General features: G+C 43.8%; 1 protein-coding gene across 1 annotated transcript in view; it reads left to right on the forward strand.

The window, feature by feature from the left end:
- The window catches only part of LOC126424534 (putative ATP-dependent RNA helicase DHX57), a 220,993-nt gene that overhangs the window by 137,572 nt on the left and 65,356 nt on the right, over nucleotides 1-18,065 (forward strand). The window contains exon 15 of the mRNA XM_050087272.1: nucleotides 873-1,015. Coding sequence (XP_049943229.1) covers nucleotides 873-1,015 — 143 coding nt within the window. The remainder of the gene's footprint in view (nucleotides 1-872; nucleotides 1,016-18,065) is intronic.

An 18,065-nucleotide genomic window follows, 5' to 3' on the forward strand; every position in this document is an offset into this window, starting at 1 on the left:
TCATTTCTCCTACTTTCTTCTTTTATGCTTCCCAAGTATTTGAAATACGAGTTGTCATATCATAAATACAAAACTTGTAGTAATGTTGTAAGAAAGTTATTATAGAATCTCAGGCAACCCTCTAACCTTTTAGAATCCCATGTAGAATCTCGGGTAACCCAATGTTCGTGCACCCTCCACCGAACAGTTTTCCCTTCCTCTGCCCTCTTACCCCCTCCCAATTCACGGCCCATGTCGCCTTCAGCATGTGCCACTACACATCGATTGCTATCTTGCTAGGCCTTTTTCCAGACCCCCTAACCTGCAAATGGCTGCGTCCCTCTGAGCCACTAGCCACCCCACCCTACCTCCCACCTCCCTCTCCCTCTCCCTCTGTCCACACTACCCAATATGATCCCCACCACAACCAGTCCACTTGATGAAAAATAGCAGCGACACTGTTAGTCTATCCAGCACCGTGTGGCAGCAAGGGTGTGTTTGTTTTTTATTGTAGCTCATCAAACGATAACTACAGAAGTTAGCATGTTGTCTTTCTTTTGTGTGTGCCTGTCAACAACTCAATGCTTCTGCTTTTCGGTGAGTGGTCTTCTTTAAACCTATAGAACATCAAGTATGGTATACAAAAACAGTTATTGATCATTTAAAAAGTTATTTTTAGGGTAGGTTGCTACTCACTGCGTAGGGGAAGTGTTGAATAGCGGACAGGCACATTCGGTAGTGTAGTGTTAGGTATTTAACTATTGGACAAAGTCATTTATGAAGGACTTCCCTCAAAAGCCAAAAATTTAAAACTACAGTGGATGTTTCTCTGTGTGTAATTTGTTTATGACAATTAATAGTAGTACCGAGTTTAAATTTTGTTTGTTTTGCAGGTCTTCTTGCCTGGTATGGCTGAGATAATGACGCTGTATGATCAGCTGACTGAACACCCTGTTCTGGGCTCAAGGGCAGGCAAGTTTCTGCTTGTTCCTCTCCATTCATCCCTCTCAAGTGACGAGCAGGCACTTGTGTTCAGGTGATTAAATACAGCTACTGTGTCACTGTGGGTAACGGGGTAACCTTTATTTTCCAAAAAAGAGTTTCTCCTTATGGTGGTGTTATCTTATGACCACTTCACTGTGTGCCAAAGCAGGAAGAGCTCACAAAAAGTGTATGTTTTGAACTAGTAATATGCGGGGTGAACCTCAACTACAGGTACAAGCACTGTGAGGGGATTTGCTGTGCAAAATAAGGTAGAAGACATTGTACTATCTATGTCGTTACTTGTAAGTGTGCTAGGTATTCTTGGCTGTTGACACTGCAAATGTTTTTAACTGAAAACTCGCACAAGAAGGTACAGCATTTCTGTGAGTAATGTTTGTTTTAGTTAGTTATTTGCATGTTAGCGGAGCATAATGGCAACTTCTCACTATGATTTGGAATGAATTACTTTTACAATTATTACTGTACATCGTATAGGTGGAAAAATGTGTCAGGATGATGACCATTTAAACGATTTCTTAATGTAAGGGTCTTTTATCTTGCATACAATAATTTATACTGAACCATGCTGGTGTCCAAAATTAAAGGAACAACAATTTTGCAAGGTTGTTTTTATTTTGACACAAAACAGTGTAAACAGATGAATGTAGAAATAATGTACAAAATACGAACATGATCAACTGCAACATGCATAACAGTAGACAAAAATGTTCTTTGTTTTTTTTTTCCAACTTAACCTATTTGCACACACATTCTGACAATTGATTCATGTGCTCAGTTTGTGGTGCGACCATCTCTGACAGCAACACAGGACTGACAGCAACAGAACATGCAGGGATTGTCATCAATCCCATGTTGAGGTAACAACACCCATTTTTCCTGCAGAGCTGCTTGCAAGCCTAGGGGAGTGGTTGGTTGATGCTGACGTCTTGCAACTCATCTCCGCAGTACATCCCAGAATGCTCTATGGGATTCAAATCGTAAAAGTAAGCAGGCCATGCCCTGTGTGAAATATTTTCCATTTCCAAGAAAACATCAACCACCTGTGCTGTGTGGGGTCGAGCATTATTGTCCATCAATATAATGTCTGGGCCCATAGCACCTCAAAGCAACCACACGTGGGGTCCTAAGATCTTGCCGCAATACCTGACAGCAGTTAAAACTTATCGATTCACCCATACAGTTTCAGGAAGAACTGTTCAAGTGGTCAGCATAATCCCATATCAGTCTCTTTCCACAAAGTTTGGGTCCCGAAATCATGTTCCACAATCCCTCCAGATGCAAATCCATTGAGAATCACTCTTCAGAACACATCGGAATTCAGATGCGAAAAGATCATTGGCTCACTGTTCAAGTGTCGTGGTGCCATGTTGACAACTCCACTCTAGATGTTCCCTTTTGAGAAGGCATATAAGAGGTACACTTGCAGCTAGTCTTGGACAATAAGGGCCACCCCACTGAAGCCTTTTCTATCCCATTTGCCTCGATGCAACACATGCAGTGGATGCTGTGAGATCAGATGCCAGTTGCTGTGCAGTACTAAGGCGGTACCATCACTCTCTTACAGCCGATAAACGGTCCTCTCTTTCTGATGTCACATGTTGTCAGCCCTGCTCCGGTCTTTGGGATACAGTTTTGGTCTCTACAAACTGTTATCACATCCGAGAAAGAACAGAAAGATTTACATTAAACCATCGGGCCATATTAGTTTTCGATTGTCTTGCTTCCATTCTTCCTAGGGCTCTCTACTGCAGAAAGCCTGCAGGTGTCTTGTCTCTGGCTGTACACAACTACTATAGATATGGGACTGTCCAACAAATACTACCCAGTCTGATGGCTGCCCTGACGTCATCGCTGGCATGGTTGTCTGTTGACCGGAATGCCATCTTCCATGCAGAATATGATTGTACGGACATCTGTTGAAAGCTAGTATGATTATATTGTCACTTAAATGAAACAATGGAAAATCCAGGATGGAATGTAACAATGTTAGGGAAGGAAAGTTGCTGCTCCTCATATAGCAGAGTTACGGAGTCAAGATAGGCACAACAAAAAGATTCACACAATTGTAGCTTTCGGCCATTAAGGCCTTTGTCAGCAATACACACTCATGCGCACGCGCCCACACACACACACACACACACACACACACACACACACACACACACACACACACACACGTCTGCAGTCTCAGGCAACTGAAAACACACTACAAGCACCAGTGCATGATGGGAGTGGCGACTGGGTGGGGGTAAGGAGGAGGCTGGGGCCATGAGGGGAGGGGTGGTATGGTGGGGGTGGCATACAGTGAAGTGCTGCAGTTTAGACGTTGGGCAGGAGAGAAGGTGGTGGTGGTGGGGGAAGGGGGGGGGGGGGGTGTTAAGTAGTGGAAAGGAGAGAAATAAAAAGAAATTAAAAGACTTGGTGTGGTGGTGAAATGACAGCTGTGTAGTGCTAGAATGGGAACAGGGAGGGGGCTGGATGGGTGAGGACAGTGCCTAATGAAGATTGATGCCAGGAGGGTTATGGGAACGTAGGATGTATTGCAGGGAGAGTTCCCACCTGCGCAATTGAGAAAAGTCAGTTTTGGTGGGAAGGATCCATATGGCACAGTCTGTGAAGCAGTCAAAGAGATGAGGGATATCATGTTTGGCAGCGTGTTCAGCAACAGGATGGTCCACTTGTTTTTTGGCCACAATTTGTTGGTGGCCATTCATCCAGACAGACAGCTTGTTGGCTGTCATGCCTACGTAGAATGCAGCACAGTGGTTACAGGATTCTTGGAACCCATAACACACATTGAAACTCTTGCCCTGCAGGAACTTGAGCAACATGCACAACACCACCTCAAAAAGCTCTCCATCCTGCTCACTTTCTATTCCCACCTAGGAGTACCAGTGTCCACCACCTCTATAACTACCTCCAAACCTCTCCCACATCCCCTCATAGCTGACAGACCCTGTGTTGCAGACCTGCTACACTTACCCACCCTCCGAAACTCCCTACCACCACACACAGAACCCAGAACCTAAACAGACCTGTAACACAGTCATGAACCTTTCCTCCAGAAGCCTTATTCCCAAAGAAATATCAGTCCTTTCCAAAGTCCTCACCTTTTGCCCCACTCCCAAATTCAGTCATGCAGGACTTATTAAAGACCTTCTCTCCTTCTCCTGGTCCCTAAAGTGGAAACACTTTTTGGCCACCAACCTGACCAATCAGACTCAACCAAAGACCAATATTGAACCTTGCCTAACTCAGTCCACTCCTCTATCCAACTGTGATCTGCCCCCACTGCCTCCAAATCACCCCCTGTTAACTTCCCATAATTTCTTAACCTCGAACCTTCCTCAAATCCCTCAACATGCAAACTAACCTTACATCCATAGAACGAACCACAGTCCACCATCTAAAAACAGATCCCAACCTTATAATCCTACCTGCAGACAAAGGCGCCACCACCGTTGTTGTTAACTGCAAGGATTACCTAGCTCCAGTCACTACTCAAATCCTTAGGCCCATCCCAGAACCTCTCCCCAGAGTCCTTCTCTCTACTTACCCCTCCCCCTCCCCACACTCCCACCCTGAGAGAATCTCTGCTCTCGTATACCAACACCTTCAACCTATTACCCAGAACCTATCCTCCTATATAAAAGATACCAACCATTTCCTCCACTGACTCTCTAAGGTTCTTGTCCCTTTACCACAAGGTGCCCTGCTTGTCACTATTGATGCCACCTTCCTGCGCACTTACATTTCTAACGCCCATGGCCTTACTGCTATTGAACACTATCTTTCCAGATGCCCTATAGATTGCAAACCAACAAACTCCTTCCTAGTCACCATGACCAACTGTATCCTCACTCACAATTACTTCTCCTTTGAAGGCATTACCTACAAACAAATATGAGGTACGGCTATGGGCACCTGTATGGCACCATACTATGCCAACCTATTCATGGGGCATCTAGAGGAATCCTTCCTAAAATCCCACAATCCTAAGCACCCACCCGGTTCAGATTCATTGATGACATCTTTGCTATCTGGATTGAAGGTGAGGCCCCCCTATCCACATTCTTCCAGAACTTCAACAACTTCTACCCCATTTGCTTCACCAACCCAACAAGCCACCTTCCTAGATCTTCCTAGATGTTGACCTCCACCTCAAAGATGGCTACATCAGTACCTCTGTCCATATCAAACCTACTAACCACCAGCAATACCTCCACTTCGACAGCTGCCACCCAGTCCTTTCCGTTCAGCCTAGCGACCCGTGGTCGTGGCATTTGCAGTGACGAGCAGTCCCTCTCAAAATCTGCCGAGGGTCTCACTGAAGCCTTCACTGACCGTAATTATCCTCCTGAACTTGTACAAAAACAAATCTCCCGTGCCTTATCTTTCCAGTCTCCCATCACCTCCTGAAGTCCCACAGTCCGGACACAGAGGACCATCCCCTCGTAACTCAGTACCATCTGGAACTGGAGCAACTGAATTACATTCTCTGCCAGGGTTTCAGTTACCTCCCATTGTGCCCTGAAATGAGAAATATTCTGCCCACTATCCTTTCCACCCCTCCTATAGATCGTATTCCGCCATCCACCGAAATTACACAATATATTCATCCATCCATACACAACCCCAGCGCCCAAACCCTTACCTCATGGCTCGTACCCCTGTAATAGACCTAGATGCAAAACCTGTCCCATACATCCTCCTACCACCACGTACTTCAGTTCGGTCACTAACATCACCCATCCCATCAAAGGCAGGGCTTCCAGTGAAACCAGTCATGTGATGTACAAGCTAAGCTGTAACCACTGTACTGCATTCTATGTAGGCATGACAACCAACAAGCTGTCTGTCCGGATGAATGGCCACCGACAAACTGTGACTAAAAAAACAAGTGGATCATCCTGTTGCTGAACATGCTGCCAAACATGATATCCCTCATTTCAATGACAGTTTCACAGCCTGTGCCATATGGATCCTTCCCACCAACATCAGCTTTTCTGAATTGTGCAGGTGGGAACTTCCCCTGCAATACATCCTACGTTCTTGTAACCCTCTTGGCCTCAACCTTCATTAGGCACTGTCCTCACCCATCCAGCCCCCTCCCTGTTCACATTTCAGCACTACACAGCTGTCATTTCACCGCCACACCAAGTCTTTTAATTTCTTTTTATTTCTCTCCTTCCCACTACTTAACCCGCACCCCTACCCACCTTCTCTCCTGCCATCCGTCTAAACTGCAGCACTTCAGTGTCCCCCACCTCTACCATACTAGCCCTCCCCCTTCCCACCCCAGCCTCCTCCTTACCCCCATCCAGTTGCCACTCCCATCATGCACTGATGCTGCTGCTTGCAGTGTGGTTTCAGTTGTCTGAGACTGCAGATGTGTGTGATAGTTGTGTGTGTGTGTGTGTGTGTGTGTGTGTGTGTGTGTGTGTGTGTGTGTTTTGCTGAGAAAGGCCTTAAGGTCCGAAAGCTGTAATTCTGTGAATCCCTATATTGTCACTTAGGCACAGGATGAGGATATAGCTGTTTGTTGCTTTAATTTTGGACACCAGTGTATATTCAATGTCTCTTTCTCCCTCTATACACACCCACAAATTGTTCTGCAAATTAGTAGTAGTTGTCAAGTAACTTTGATTTCAGTTGGTGTTTGAAGTTTATTTTAGTATCAGTTAAATGCTTTACTTCACTGGGTAGGTGGTTGGAAGATTTTTAAAGCTGAATCCCTTATTCCTTTCTGTGTTTAACAAAAAAGGAAATTGAATTGTGGGCGACCGAGGAAAAGATTGACAAAAGAAATGCTATATGTGGTGCAGAGTTTTTTATGGCGCAGATTCCTGGACATTCTGAAAAAATAAGAGGGCTAGGGACACTGGAAATGTGGTTACAAATGAAATGTTGTATGAGTTGGGAAGATGGTGAAGAATGAGGCTGTGTCAAGAATAGTGGGTGCAAATAGAAACATCTTACACACCATAAGGAAAAGAAGAAAAAAAAAAAAGTTTTTGTTCATGCTGTCCGGCACACTTCATGAAATTGATCAATGACATTATTATTATTATTATTATTATTTACATTATTTACTTTTACAGCCTTCTCTGATAAGTGCTGGTTTGCTCCTTCCTAATTGTGCAATATCTTTTCATTTGTTCTGATTTTTTTATGTCTTTCTTCATGTGTAAATACCCCTTTGATTGTGTGTTGGATGTCTGTTTTTGGTGTAAATCTTATTTTTTGTCTATTTTTGGTAATAATTTTATTTTTCAGCTTCTTGAGATTTTCTGTTTTGTTTTGCAGATCATCCAGGCTCATTTCAGTTCTTCTGTGTCCTCTCTAATTTCCTTGATCCATCCTACTTATTGTTTCAGGTATCAGATTGCCTATATAATTCTTCTTATTAATTTGGTTGCTGGTGTCCTCATGATATTGTTAAAGAAATACATTCTCTTCTTATGTATAGTCTCTGTACACTACTTCGTTTGGAATTATCCTGCTTTATCCACATTCTTATATCTTTTAATTATACTTGATCTAGTTATTCTTCTCTCCACATTTAGGATTTTGTCAGTTCTGTTTCACTGAGTTACTTTAAAAATAATTTCAATTGCATGTGTTACCTCTGGCTGAACCACCATCTCTTAGTGTTTTAATTTTGTTGTGCTTGAAGACATTGTTTATTGTACGCCTTTATCATGTTGTTAGTTCACTGTTGCCGGGTATGTTTTTCATCCAAGTTGTATGTTATTAATTCTCCTCGGTATTCAAATTGTTTCAGTGTTTTTATTTTTCTGTTGTTTACTGTTACATGGTTTATTTCTTGTCAATCCATTACCATCATCTCTGTCTTTTTGAATGATATCTGGAGTCCTATTTTTTGTGCTATATTTTGTAGTCTTCTTATTTGATTTCTGGCTTTTTGTTTGTTGTTAGCCAGTAATGCCAAATCATCTGCAAATCCAACACAATTTAAATTGTTTTGATCTTTTTTGGTTTCATTTCATATTTCCTTGGGATTTTCCTTGTACTGTGGTCTCATAAAGTCTTCCAGAGCTCAGTCAAAGAGTGGAGGTGATAACCCATCACCCTACTGTAAATGGCTCAGATAGTTCTCTTCACAATTTTACATTGGATTTTGTGTTTGTGGGGGTTAATTTTATCTTTTTTTTTTTTTATTAATTTGCAATGAAGTCCAAAATCCCTTAATATTTCCAGCACTGAAGATCTATGGAGACAATTATAAGCCTTTTGAAGTCTGCAAAGGTTATGACTTGTTATTTTTGTTTTCTTTTTTAGATATCCGTTCCTAATTTTAAATTGATTATCTGTTCTGAGCAATTTGTCCAATTTCTCAGTCCTCCTTTGTAGTCTCTTAGTTCCTGTTCAAGTTTATCTTTGCAGCAGCTGTACAGAATTCTTGACAAGAATTTATAAGTGGTATCTAAGAGCAAAATTCAGATTTGTTTTTCTTCCTTTTGTGTAATGAATGTATTAAAGATGTAATCCAGTGTTCTGGTAGTGATTTGTTCCTGTTGCTGTGTTGTCGTGTAACAATGTCTTTGCTGATTATGCTAAATGTTTTCAGAGTTGCACAGATGTTTGATCTTTTCTACATGCTTTGTAGTTTTTAAGCTCTATTAAAGCTTTGTATATTTGATGGATTGTTGGCAGGTTTATATTTCCTGGTTGTGTTTTTATTGTGGTTTCTGTGTTTAATGTAGTTATGGGGATTGTCTCAGCTACGTAGTTTGTTAAATTTTTCTACTAAGTTTTCTGTATCCTCTATTGCTATGGGTCATTTTATTTTTATCTTTCAGAATTAGTGTTGGAGAATTGTACATATGGAGTTCTCTCCTATATGTTTTGGAGCAATCTTGTGGGTTTGTTTTCTCTCTATTTGTTTCTGTGAAACGGATATCTTCTTGGTATTGGCGTTTAACCCTCTTGATTATTTTTGTGGTTTATTTTTCTTTGATGCATGACTTCCAAGTATGACTCTTCTGTTTTTGGCTCTGATGTCTTAACCTGACCTGGCATCTGTCTTTCACTGTTTTATCACATTCATCATTCCACCATTGGCATTTTTTCTTGGATTTATTGGGCCACTTGGTCAGCTGAGAAATTACTTTCTGTAGCTCACCTGTTAATTTTATATTTGTAGTTTGTTCTTCATATCCATTGTTTTTTATCAGTTTATGACAGTCATATATTCTCTTCTTTTTGGGGTCAAAATTTTTCTTTATCAGTTGTGTGAATTAGATTTTTATATTAATCAGCAATGATTTGAACAGGTTTTACTTCCTCTGAGAGAAACCACATTTTAAATTTCCTTCTTGTTGTTCTTGCCCATGCAGATATGATCCAGATGACATTTTCTTTTTTTTTTTTTTCAGGCTTGGTGTTTTCAGATTTTCAGTTTATTTTGTCTCCTCATGAAGTGTCTTGACTTTGAGATCACAGCATGCTTTCCGCAGAATTATGCCAGCTTTGTGCCATTCTTGTTTGTACATCTTTCTATTGGTCATTTCCGTATAACATCTATATATCTATTTTCCATTTCTAACTGAGCATTTAAATCACCAGTTGCAATTTGGTATCACTTTTGTTGATATTTGTTGCTGCCTGATGCAAAATCTCCATATCTTATCTGTACCAAAGTAAATAATCAATTTTGGAAAATATAATATTATTGGGTAAATAAAAAGTACTAACAAAGTGGCTGCAGGAGATCACACATGTAAATGTTAAGAAATTTGCAAGCTTTTGGAGCCAGTGGCTCCTTGTGGCAGAAGGGTTGAAGGGGAAGGAAGAGGGCTGAAGGAAAAGGACTGATGAGTTTTAGGAGATTGGGAGAGCTCAGAAAAGTTGTTCAGAACCCCAGGTCAGGTGAGACTTACCGATCAGGCAACTTGACATCTTCTCTGTGTTTTTCCTAGTATTTTTATCATTAGTTCTGGTGTTTGTATTCATTATCTAGTGTATTCTATTTTCAGCTTTTATAGTTAGTGTTGAAAGCCTAGGCAATTGTGCTATAAATTCTATTGTGGATACTATTATTTTGAATTTGATCACAAATCCTGTTCGAAATTGTGGACATTGCTTCATTTATCTTTTCTTTGGTATTTCCTTGTAAATGCTATACCCTTGTGATTACTTAGGTTGCTGATGAGTGTTTCTCCTTTCTTGAAGTCCAGTTATCAGAATTCCATGGATGACTTATATAAAATTTTTTGCTTTATGAAAATAATTTAGGAGTAAAGGAGATAGTCAAGCTAGAGCTAGTGCAAGCAAGGAAAAAAAGGCAGGAGGATGGAAGAGTGGTTGATATGGGTAACTAGCAGTTTGGAGGAGGCAGCTGGTTTTCCGACAAGGAAATTGGGAGGGAGGGGCTGCAGGTGAGTTGGCTAGGCATGTGATACATGCATACTGGAGCTGGTGAGATGTGGCACGTGATGTAGGTGATGTGGGGATGAGGATTAGGAGGGGTGACAGGACAGAGGAAGGGGAAGCTGTTGGGTAGGTCAGAAGGTCAGGGGACAGTCGGTTAGTGGAGGTTGAGGCCACGAGGATTGCAGGAGCAGAGGATAAGTAGTGAGGATAACTCCCGTCTGCACAGTTCAGGAAAACTGGTGGCTGGTGGAAGGATCTGAATATAGCCATTGAACATGAGCATGTTGTGTTCAACTGTATGTTGTACCACTGAGAGGAGAATTTTGTTCTTGGCCACAGTTTGGTTGACAGCCGATTGATTAATATACCAACATAAAAAGCTGTGCAGTGTTTACAGAAGAGGTTGTAGATGACATGGCCATTTTTACAGTTGTCCCTTATTTCTGATGGAATAGGATAAACCACTGGAAGGACTGGATTACGGATTGTTGAGTTGGTGGATTGGGCAGGTCTTGCACCTGGGTCTTGGTCACGGATATGGCACCTGTGCAAAGGGGATTGAGTGAGGGTGTCATAGGGATGGACCAGAATATAGTATAGGCTGAATGGGTGGTGGAACACCACTTTAGGAGGGGTACAATCAATCTTGGGTAGAATGTCCCCATGTTTCCAGGCATACGGTTAAGTTATTCCAGTACTGGGTGGCAAAGGGATGCATCCCTTTGTAACTGAGTCTTCAGGATGGCGGGAGGATTAGCTTTGTGTGAGAGTACGGCACGGGAAATCTATCTGCGGAGTAGGTTGGACGGGCAGCGCATAACAGGTAACCGACTGCACCCATTCTGTAAGTTATCTGGTGTCTCGAAAACTTTTCACCAGTGCATTACATCACTGTGACATTATGTTTGTCAGAAAGTGTATATTAAATCCAATAAAATACCCGACTAGGCTTATTCAGATAAATGTGCTTTCCTTTCTTACAGACTGCCAAGTAAATTAGTTGAGGTTTGATTTGTGAAAAGCAACTACTACCATTTATTGTACAACATAATTAGTATAAAAATTCTTCCAATCCAATTGTGGCTGTTTTCAGCTAATAATAACATAATTAGTATAATGTTGTCTATCCTATTGTGCACAGAGCAGGGTAGTTGATATAATTTTTTCAATCCTATTGTGAACAGAGCATCATCTTGGTGGGTTTGTATCTGTCCTTTAAACAACATCACTATTGACGATGCTGTAATGATTTAAAATTCTGTTTTGTATTTTACATTCAGCTTCATGTTTTATATTTAGTTAGAAATTCACAAGCAATTTCTCAGCACACCGTAATACAATCTGATGCTGCAGTTTCTTTTCTCTCTGTTATGGAACATATAAAGATCAGCTGTAACAGCTGCAACAGTATGCTATAGGACACCTTGAACCCATTAACAACAGTGTGTCCCTTAAACATTAAATCTTATTGTATGCATTTTAACTAAATGTGTAGATGGTTTAAACTGTTGGATAATTATGATTCAGTAGTTAGTTACAAAATAGTCTATAGCAATCACAGGTAGTTGACTTCTCAGTATAAAAGAAAAACACTAGCTGGTGTAAAGGAAACTTCTGAAAACGTCTTTGCTGTAATGACTTCCATCCCAATTCGCATATCATATCTGCCACACTCTCTCCCCTACTACGTGATAATACAAAACGAGCTGCCCTTTTTTGCACCCTTTCGATGTCCTCCGTCAATCCCACCTGGTAAGGATCCCACACCGCACAGCAATATTCTAACAGAGTGTAGTGTAAGCTGTCTCTTTAGTGGACTTGTTGCATCTTCTAAGTGCATTGCCAATGAAACGCAACCTTTGGCTCGCCTTCCCCACAATATTATCTATGTGGTCTTTCCAACTGAAGTTGTTCATAATTTTAACACCCAGGTACTTAGTTGAATTGATAACCTTGAGAATTGTACTATTTATCGAGTAATCGAATTCCAACAGATTTATTTTGGGACTCATGTGGATCACCTCACACTTTTCGTTATTTAGCATCAACTGCCACCTGCCACACCATACAGCAATCTTTTCTAAACCGCTTTGCAACTGATACTGGTCTTCGGATGACCTTACTAGACGGTAAATTACAGCATCACCTGGAACAACCTAAGAGAACTGCTCAGATTGTCACCCAGGTCATTTATATAGATCAGGAACAGCAGAGGTCCCAGGACGCTTCCCTGGGGAACACCTGATATCACTTCAGTTTTACTCGATGATTTGCCGTCTATTACTACGAACTGTGACCTTCCTGACAGGAAATCACGAATCCAGTCGCACAACTGAGACGATACCCCATAGGCCCGCAGCTTGATTAGAAGTCGCTTGTGAGGAACGGTGTCAAAAGCTTTCTGGAAGTCTAGAAATACGGAATCAACTTGAGATCCCCTGTCGATAGCGGCCATTACTTCGTGCGAATAAAGAGCTAGATGCATTGCACAAGAACAGTGTTTTCTGAAACCATGCTGATTATGTATCAATAGATCGTTCCCTTCGAGGTGATTCATAATGTTTGAATACAGTATATGCTTCAAAACCCTACTGCAAACCGATGTCAATGATATAGGTCTGTAGTTCGATGGATTACTCCTACTACCCTTCTTAAACACTGGTGCGACCTGCGTAATTTTCCAATCTCTAGTTACAGATCTATCGGTGAGTGAGCGGTTGTATATGATTGCTAAGTAGGGAGCTATTGTATCAGCGTAATCTGAAAGGAACCTAACTGGTATAAAATCTGGACCTGAAGACTTGCCCGTATCAAGCGATTTGAGTTGCTTCGCAACCCCTAAGGTATCTACTTCTAAGAAACTCATGCTAGCAGCTGTTCGTGTTTCAAATTCTGGAATATTCCATTCATCTTCCCTGGTGAAGGAATTTCGGAAAACTGCGTTCAATAACTCCGCTTTAGCGGCAGAGTCATCGGTAACAGTACCATCGGCACTGCGCAGCAAAGGTATTGACTGCGTCTTGCCGCTTGTGTACTTTACATACGACCAGAATTTCTTCGGATTTTCTACCAAATTTCGAGACAATGTTTCGTTGTGGAACCTATTAAAGGCATCTCGCATTGAAGTCCGTGCCAAATTTCGCGCGTCTGTAAATTTTAGCCAATCTTCGGGATTTCGCGTTCTTCTCTCTTGTAGGTGTTACACCATTGCCTTCCTCTCACCATTGAAATGACTTATCTGACCAGTTACACACAACTATTTAATGTGTGCTGTTAAACACGGTGCACCTCGATATTCTTCACATTAACAGTTCGTCTGCAGCTCGCGGTCTACTGCCTAGCATTGCTGCCCGTGGATCAGGGATCCCAGGTTCGATTGCCGCCCAGGTCAGGGATTTTCTCCGCCCAGGGACTGGGTGTTTATGCTGTCCTCATCATTTCATTATCATGTAGGAAGTGGCAGACTATACAGTGAAAAGATTGGGAATTTGTAAAGGTGCTGATAACGCCTCCGTTGAGTGCCCCACAAACCAAACCATCACATTAACAGTTCATTGCCAGAAGTGAAAGTAATGACAAGAGACAGAAAAAAAGATCTAAGGATGAACTGGGGGCTGGACCTCCAAGCCTTTGGATTTACAGTCACATCGCCAAAAAATCACACACAGTTGTGTTGTACCTCTGCTAAATTCATTCCAAACAATGGAAAATCTAATTTGGAATAATAGTTACATTATTAATTAAGCAAGATTGTTACAATGTGGGAGAGGTGTTGAGTGACACAAAAGTGTGCTTAAAGAGTAGACTGTAGGGTATTATTCAGCATCAGACTAAGTCTTTAGTCTTTCAGCAGGTGAATATCTCTCTCTCTCTCTCTCTCTCTCTCTCTCTCACACACACACACACACACACACACACACACACACAGTGGCCACTTATTTTGAGGCACTGGGAGTGCACTGTAGAGGGAGGGAGGGAGAGAGAGAGAGAGAGAGAGAGAGAGAGAGAGAGAGATTGATTTGTGTGTGTGTGTGTGTGTGTGTGTGTGTGTTTGTTTGTGTGTTCCTTCTTCTGATGAAGGACTTCATCAAACAGCTGAATATATCCTACAGCCTGCTTTCAACACTTTTGAAGTCCAGCGTCTTAGAAAAATTTCGGACCCTGAAGACCCGTCATTTATGCCATTAAATCAAATATTACTGTCACATGTTCGAGAGGTCTTAAAAGGCGGTATACACTAGGAAATACCAAGCCTCAAGGTTTATTTTTCTTTTAATTTTAGTTCTATGATAGATAACAAATTTTACTGTGAAGTACAAATATCCTTTCATAAACAAAAAGTGTGAAGTTCTTGATAAATTTCACATTTAACTGACTCGTGTATGGAGAAGCCCGAAACATTTTGTTACGCTAAGGAGTATGTTGCAATCTGGGCAATATTAGCAAGTTTCATTCCTGCTTGACTTGCTAGTAGATTGTTTCATCTTTTCCAAACAAATCTCGCAAACACATGTTGGATGCTTCATCTCAGTTGCAGCAATTTTATCAGGAAAGTGTCTTCTTTCAAGCCTTGTGCTGATAGCTTCACTAATAGCAATTACTTCAGCCAGTATTGTGTCATTTGGAAGAGTCCTTTACCAGTTTCTTCAGATTTTGCCTCTCAAATATTTCTTCTTCCAGTCCAGAATCATTCAGTTATTTGTCTTGAGTTTCTGAAATTTCTTATTCACTCAACAAATCTGTCATATTTGTCGCAGAATTACAGGAAATATCAAAACCTAATGAGTACATGCATGAACTTCACAACACAGTCACCAGAATGGTAACTCCAATGTTCACTGTCGTTTAATTTTATAAACTAAAAGTAGAGGACAGCACCTGTCAGGAGACAGGTAGCAAGACATCCATATATTGTTCCAATACAAAACCAGTCCACTTTTCGAGTAGTAGTTGGCTCGCCTGTCTTGAAATATCACAGCGCGGAATATATCAACCACAGGCTTTTGAGTGCAGTGATGGAGGGCCAAGTTGCACTTGATCTTTCAGCAGAGAGAACACACCCACACATTCACACAAGCAAGCACACCTCATTTACACGACCGCTACCACCACCAGCTGTGACGGAATGCGACTGTTACCTGAATAGTAACCTGAGTGTGCTGGGGAGGGGGGATGATAGCAAGTTACAGGTGGGGGGGGGGGGGAGAATGCTGTCTGGCAGGGCATGCCAGGACGAGTGACTGCCACGAAACTTTGGCCAAGAGCGAAATAGACCAACCTGTGGCACAACATGCAAGTTGAACGTGGAATACTTGATTTCAGTGGCTGCTTCACAACCTGTGCCATTTGGATCCTTCCACGTCCCTCACCCTCATTGTGTGCCACCTGTCCTGTGCCGTCGCCTCCCCTTCCCTGCTCCCCGCTTTCTCCCCCCTGCGGGTCCGGGGTAAGAATAGGCCTGAGGTATTCCTGCCTGTCGTAAGAGGCGACTAAAAGGAGTTTCAACCGTTTCGGCCTTCCAAGTGATGGTCCCCCTTGGGGTTTGACCTCCATTTTTCAAAATTCTACAGAAGTACGAGCCTTTTGGGGAAGGACACCCTACGTGGTGTACCACTGGTCCTAAGTGCACTAAGACCTTGGCACTCAGCATTGTACCGGCGTTGTAACCATACCCACAATTCCTCAAATTGGGCCTAAACGCCTGATGGGTTGTACCAGTTACGCCCATAGTGCGTCCCCATCTGCACCAGTGATCATGATGGACTTTCCATGGCACCAGAAATCCAGCACGGTAGCCAGCCCGTTGTGGTGGGGTCGTCATGTACCCTATAGGTTGTAGCCCCCTGACAACACAGGGATCGTACTGCCGATACCTGAGCTGCACCCTCCCCACGTCGGCCAAGGAGTAGATGCCCGTCTCCTTGGGGCATCAGGACTCCCGGCAACGGTCATCCTGCCAGGTGGCCCTTGCTGAGGCTGGGTGGCGCCCGTGGGGAGAGCCCCTGGTCGGAGTGGCAGATGAAACGTCAACACGTATCAGGTCGCTCTGCGGCCGAGTCTTTCAAAAGAAAAGGTACCGTTTCTAGTTCTGGTTCTCCTGCCCTTTCCCCCTTGGCCACTCCCTGGGAGGAGGGACAGGCCCGCCGGCTTGGGGCGAAGTACTTCCCCCGCTATTTGGTCTGTTCTCGAACCGATGGGGGGACGTTCACCACCTCCAAGCCCTTGTTCTTTGTTCAGCACATTGAGGACATCTTCGGGGAAATCGAGGCTCTCAGCAAGATGCGTTCAGGGTCCATTCTTATCAAGACCACCTCCGCCACACAGTCGGCAGCATTCCAGGAGTGCGACCGCCTAGGGGACATCCCAGTGTCCATTGTCCCGCATCTGGCACTAAATAGGACGCAGGGGGTTATTTTTCATCGTGACCTCCTGCTACAATCTGATGAGGAGCTCAGGGCCAACCTGGAGCGCCGAGGCATGCATTTCGTCCGGCGAGTCCAGCGCGGCCCCAAAGACCGTCGCATCGACACCGGGGCCTTTATCCTCGCCTTCGAGGGGGACGTTCTCCCAGAGAAGGTAAAGGTGATGTGCTACCGGTGCGACGTGCGACCTTACGTCCCACCTCCTATGCGCTGTTTTCGGTGTTTGCGCTTTGGGCACATGTCGTCACGGTGTGACACTGAGCCCCTTTGTGGCGATTGTGGACGTCCTCTTCGTGAGGAACATACATGCACCCCACCGCCTCGGTGCATTAATTATCCTGGCATCCACTCGCCTAGATCCTCAGGCTGCCCCGCATATCAGAAGGAGAAGAAGATACAAGAACTCAAAACTTTGGATCGGCTCTCTTATTCTGAGGCTAGGAAGAAGTATGACCGCCTCCATCCCGTGCCGTTGACCACTTCGTTTGCCTCAGTTGTGTCCACTCCTTCCGCGGTATCCTCACCCCTATCCTGTCCCCCCTCTGCCTCCTCCGCCCATCAGGGGGCTCTGCCTCCGCCTCCCAAATCCCTCCCTTCCAAATCCTCCTCCCCCATGCCCCCCCCCCCCCCCTCTGCCCCAGGGGCCACCCTTCCTCCTCCTTCTCTCCCCCCGCCACCTGAGAAGCGATCCTCTTCTCAGGCGTACATCGGGGAAACGTTCCGGACCCCAGCTTCCGAGGTCCGGCGTTCCAAAACGGACCCCGCACGTGAGGACCTTCTTCGGGTCCAGCCCACCATCCCTGTGCCTCCTTGGCCTTCCAAGAAGGCCTCCAACAAGAAGTCTCTATCCCCCTCTCCACCCCGGCGTGTTTCGTCTGACGCTCCATCCGTGAGTCGCTGCTCCCGGCCGTCCTCAGTTTCACTGGGACGCTCTGCTGCCAGGCGCTCAGCTGGCCTCTCGTCGGCAAATGATGCTGCCCCTCCTACACACCCAGGGACAGCGGCCACAGCTGGCGACGACTCGATGGAACCGGATCCGCCTCCCGTCGGTTGTAGCGTTGTTCCCTCGCAACCTGGCCCTCCGCGGCCGTCGAGGTGATCAGCTCTTCCCCCGTCTCGTTCCCCCAACTTTTTGACTAGCGATGGCTTTGTTCCATTGGAACATAAGAGGTATTCGATCTAATCGGGAGGAATTACAACTGCTCCTCCGCCTGCAGTGTCCGCTCGTCCTTGGTCTCCAGGAAACCAAGTTGCGCCCGACTG

Source organism: Schistocerca serialis, chromosome 10 (genome assembly GCF_023864345.2).
Source record: "Schistocerca serialis cubense isolate TAMUIC-IGC-003099 chromosome 10, iqSchSeri2.2, whole genome shotgun sequence".
NCBI lineage: Eukaryota > Metazoa > Arthropoda > Insecta > Orthoptera > Acrididae > Schistocerca > Schistocerca serialis.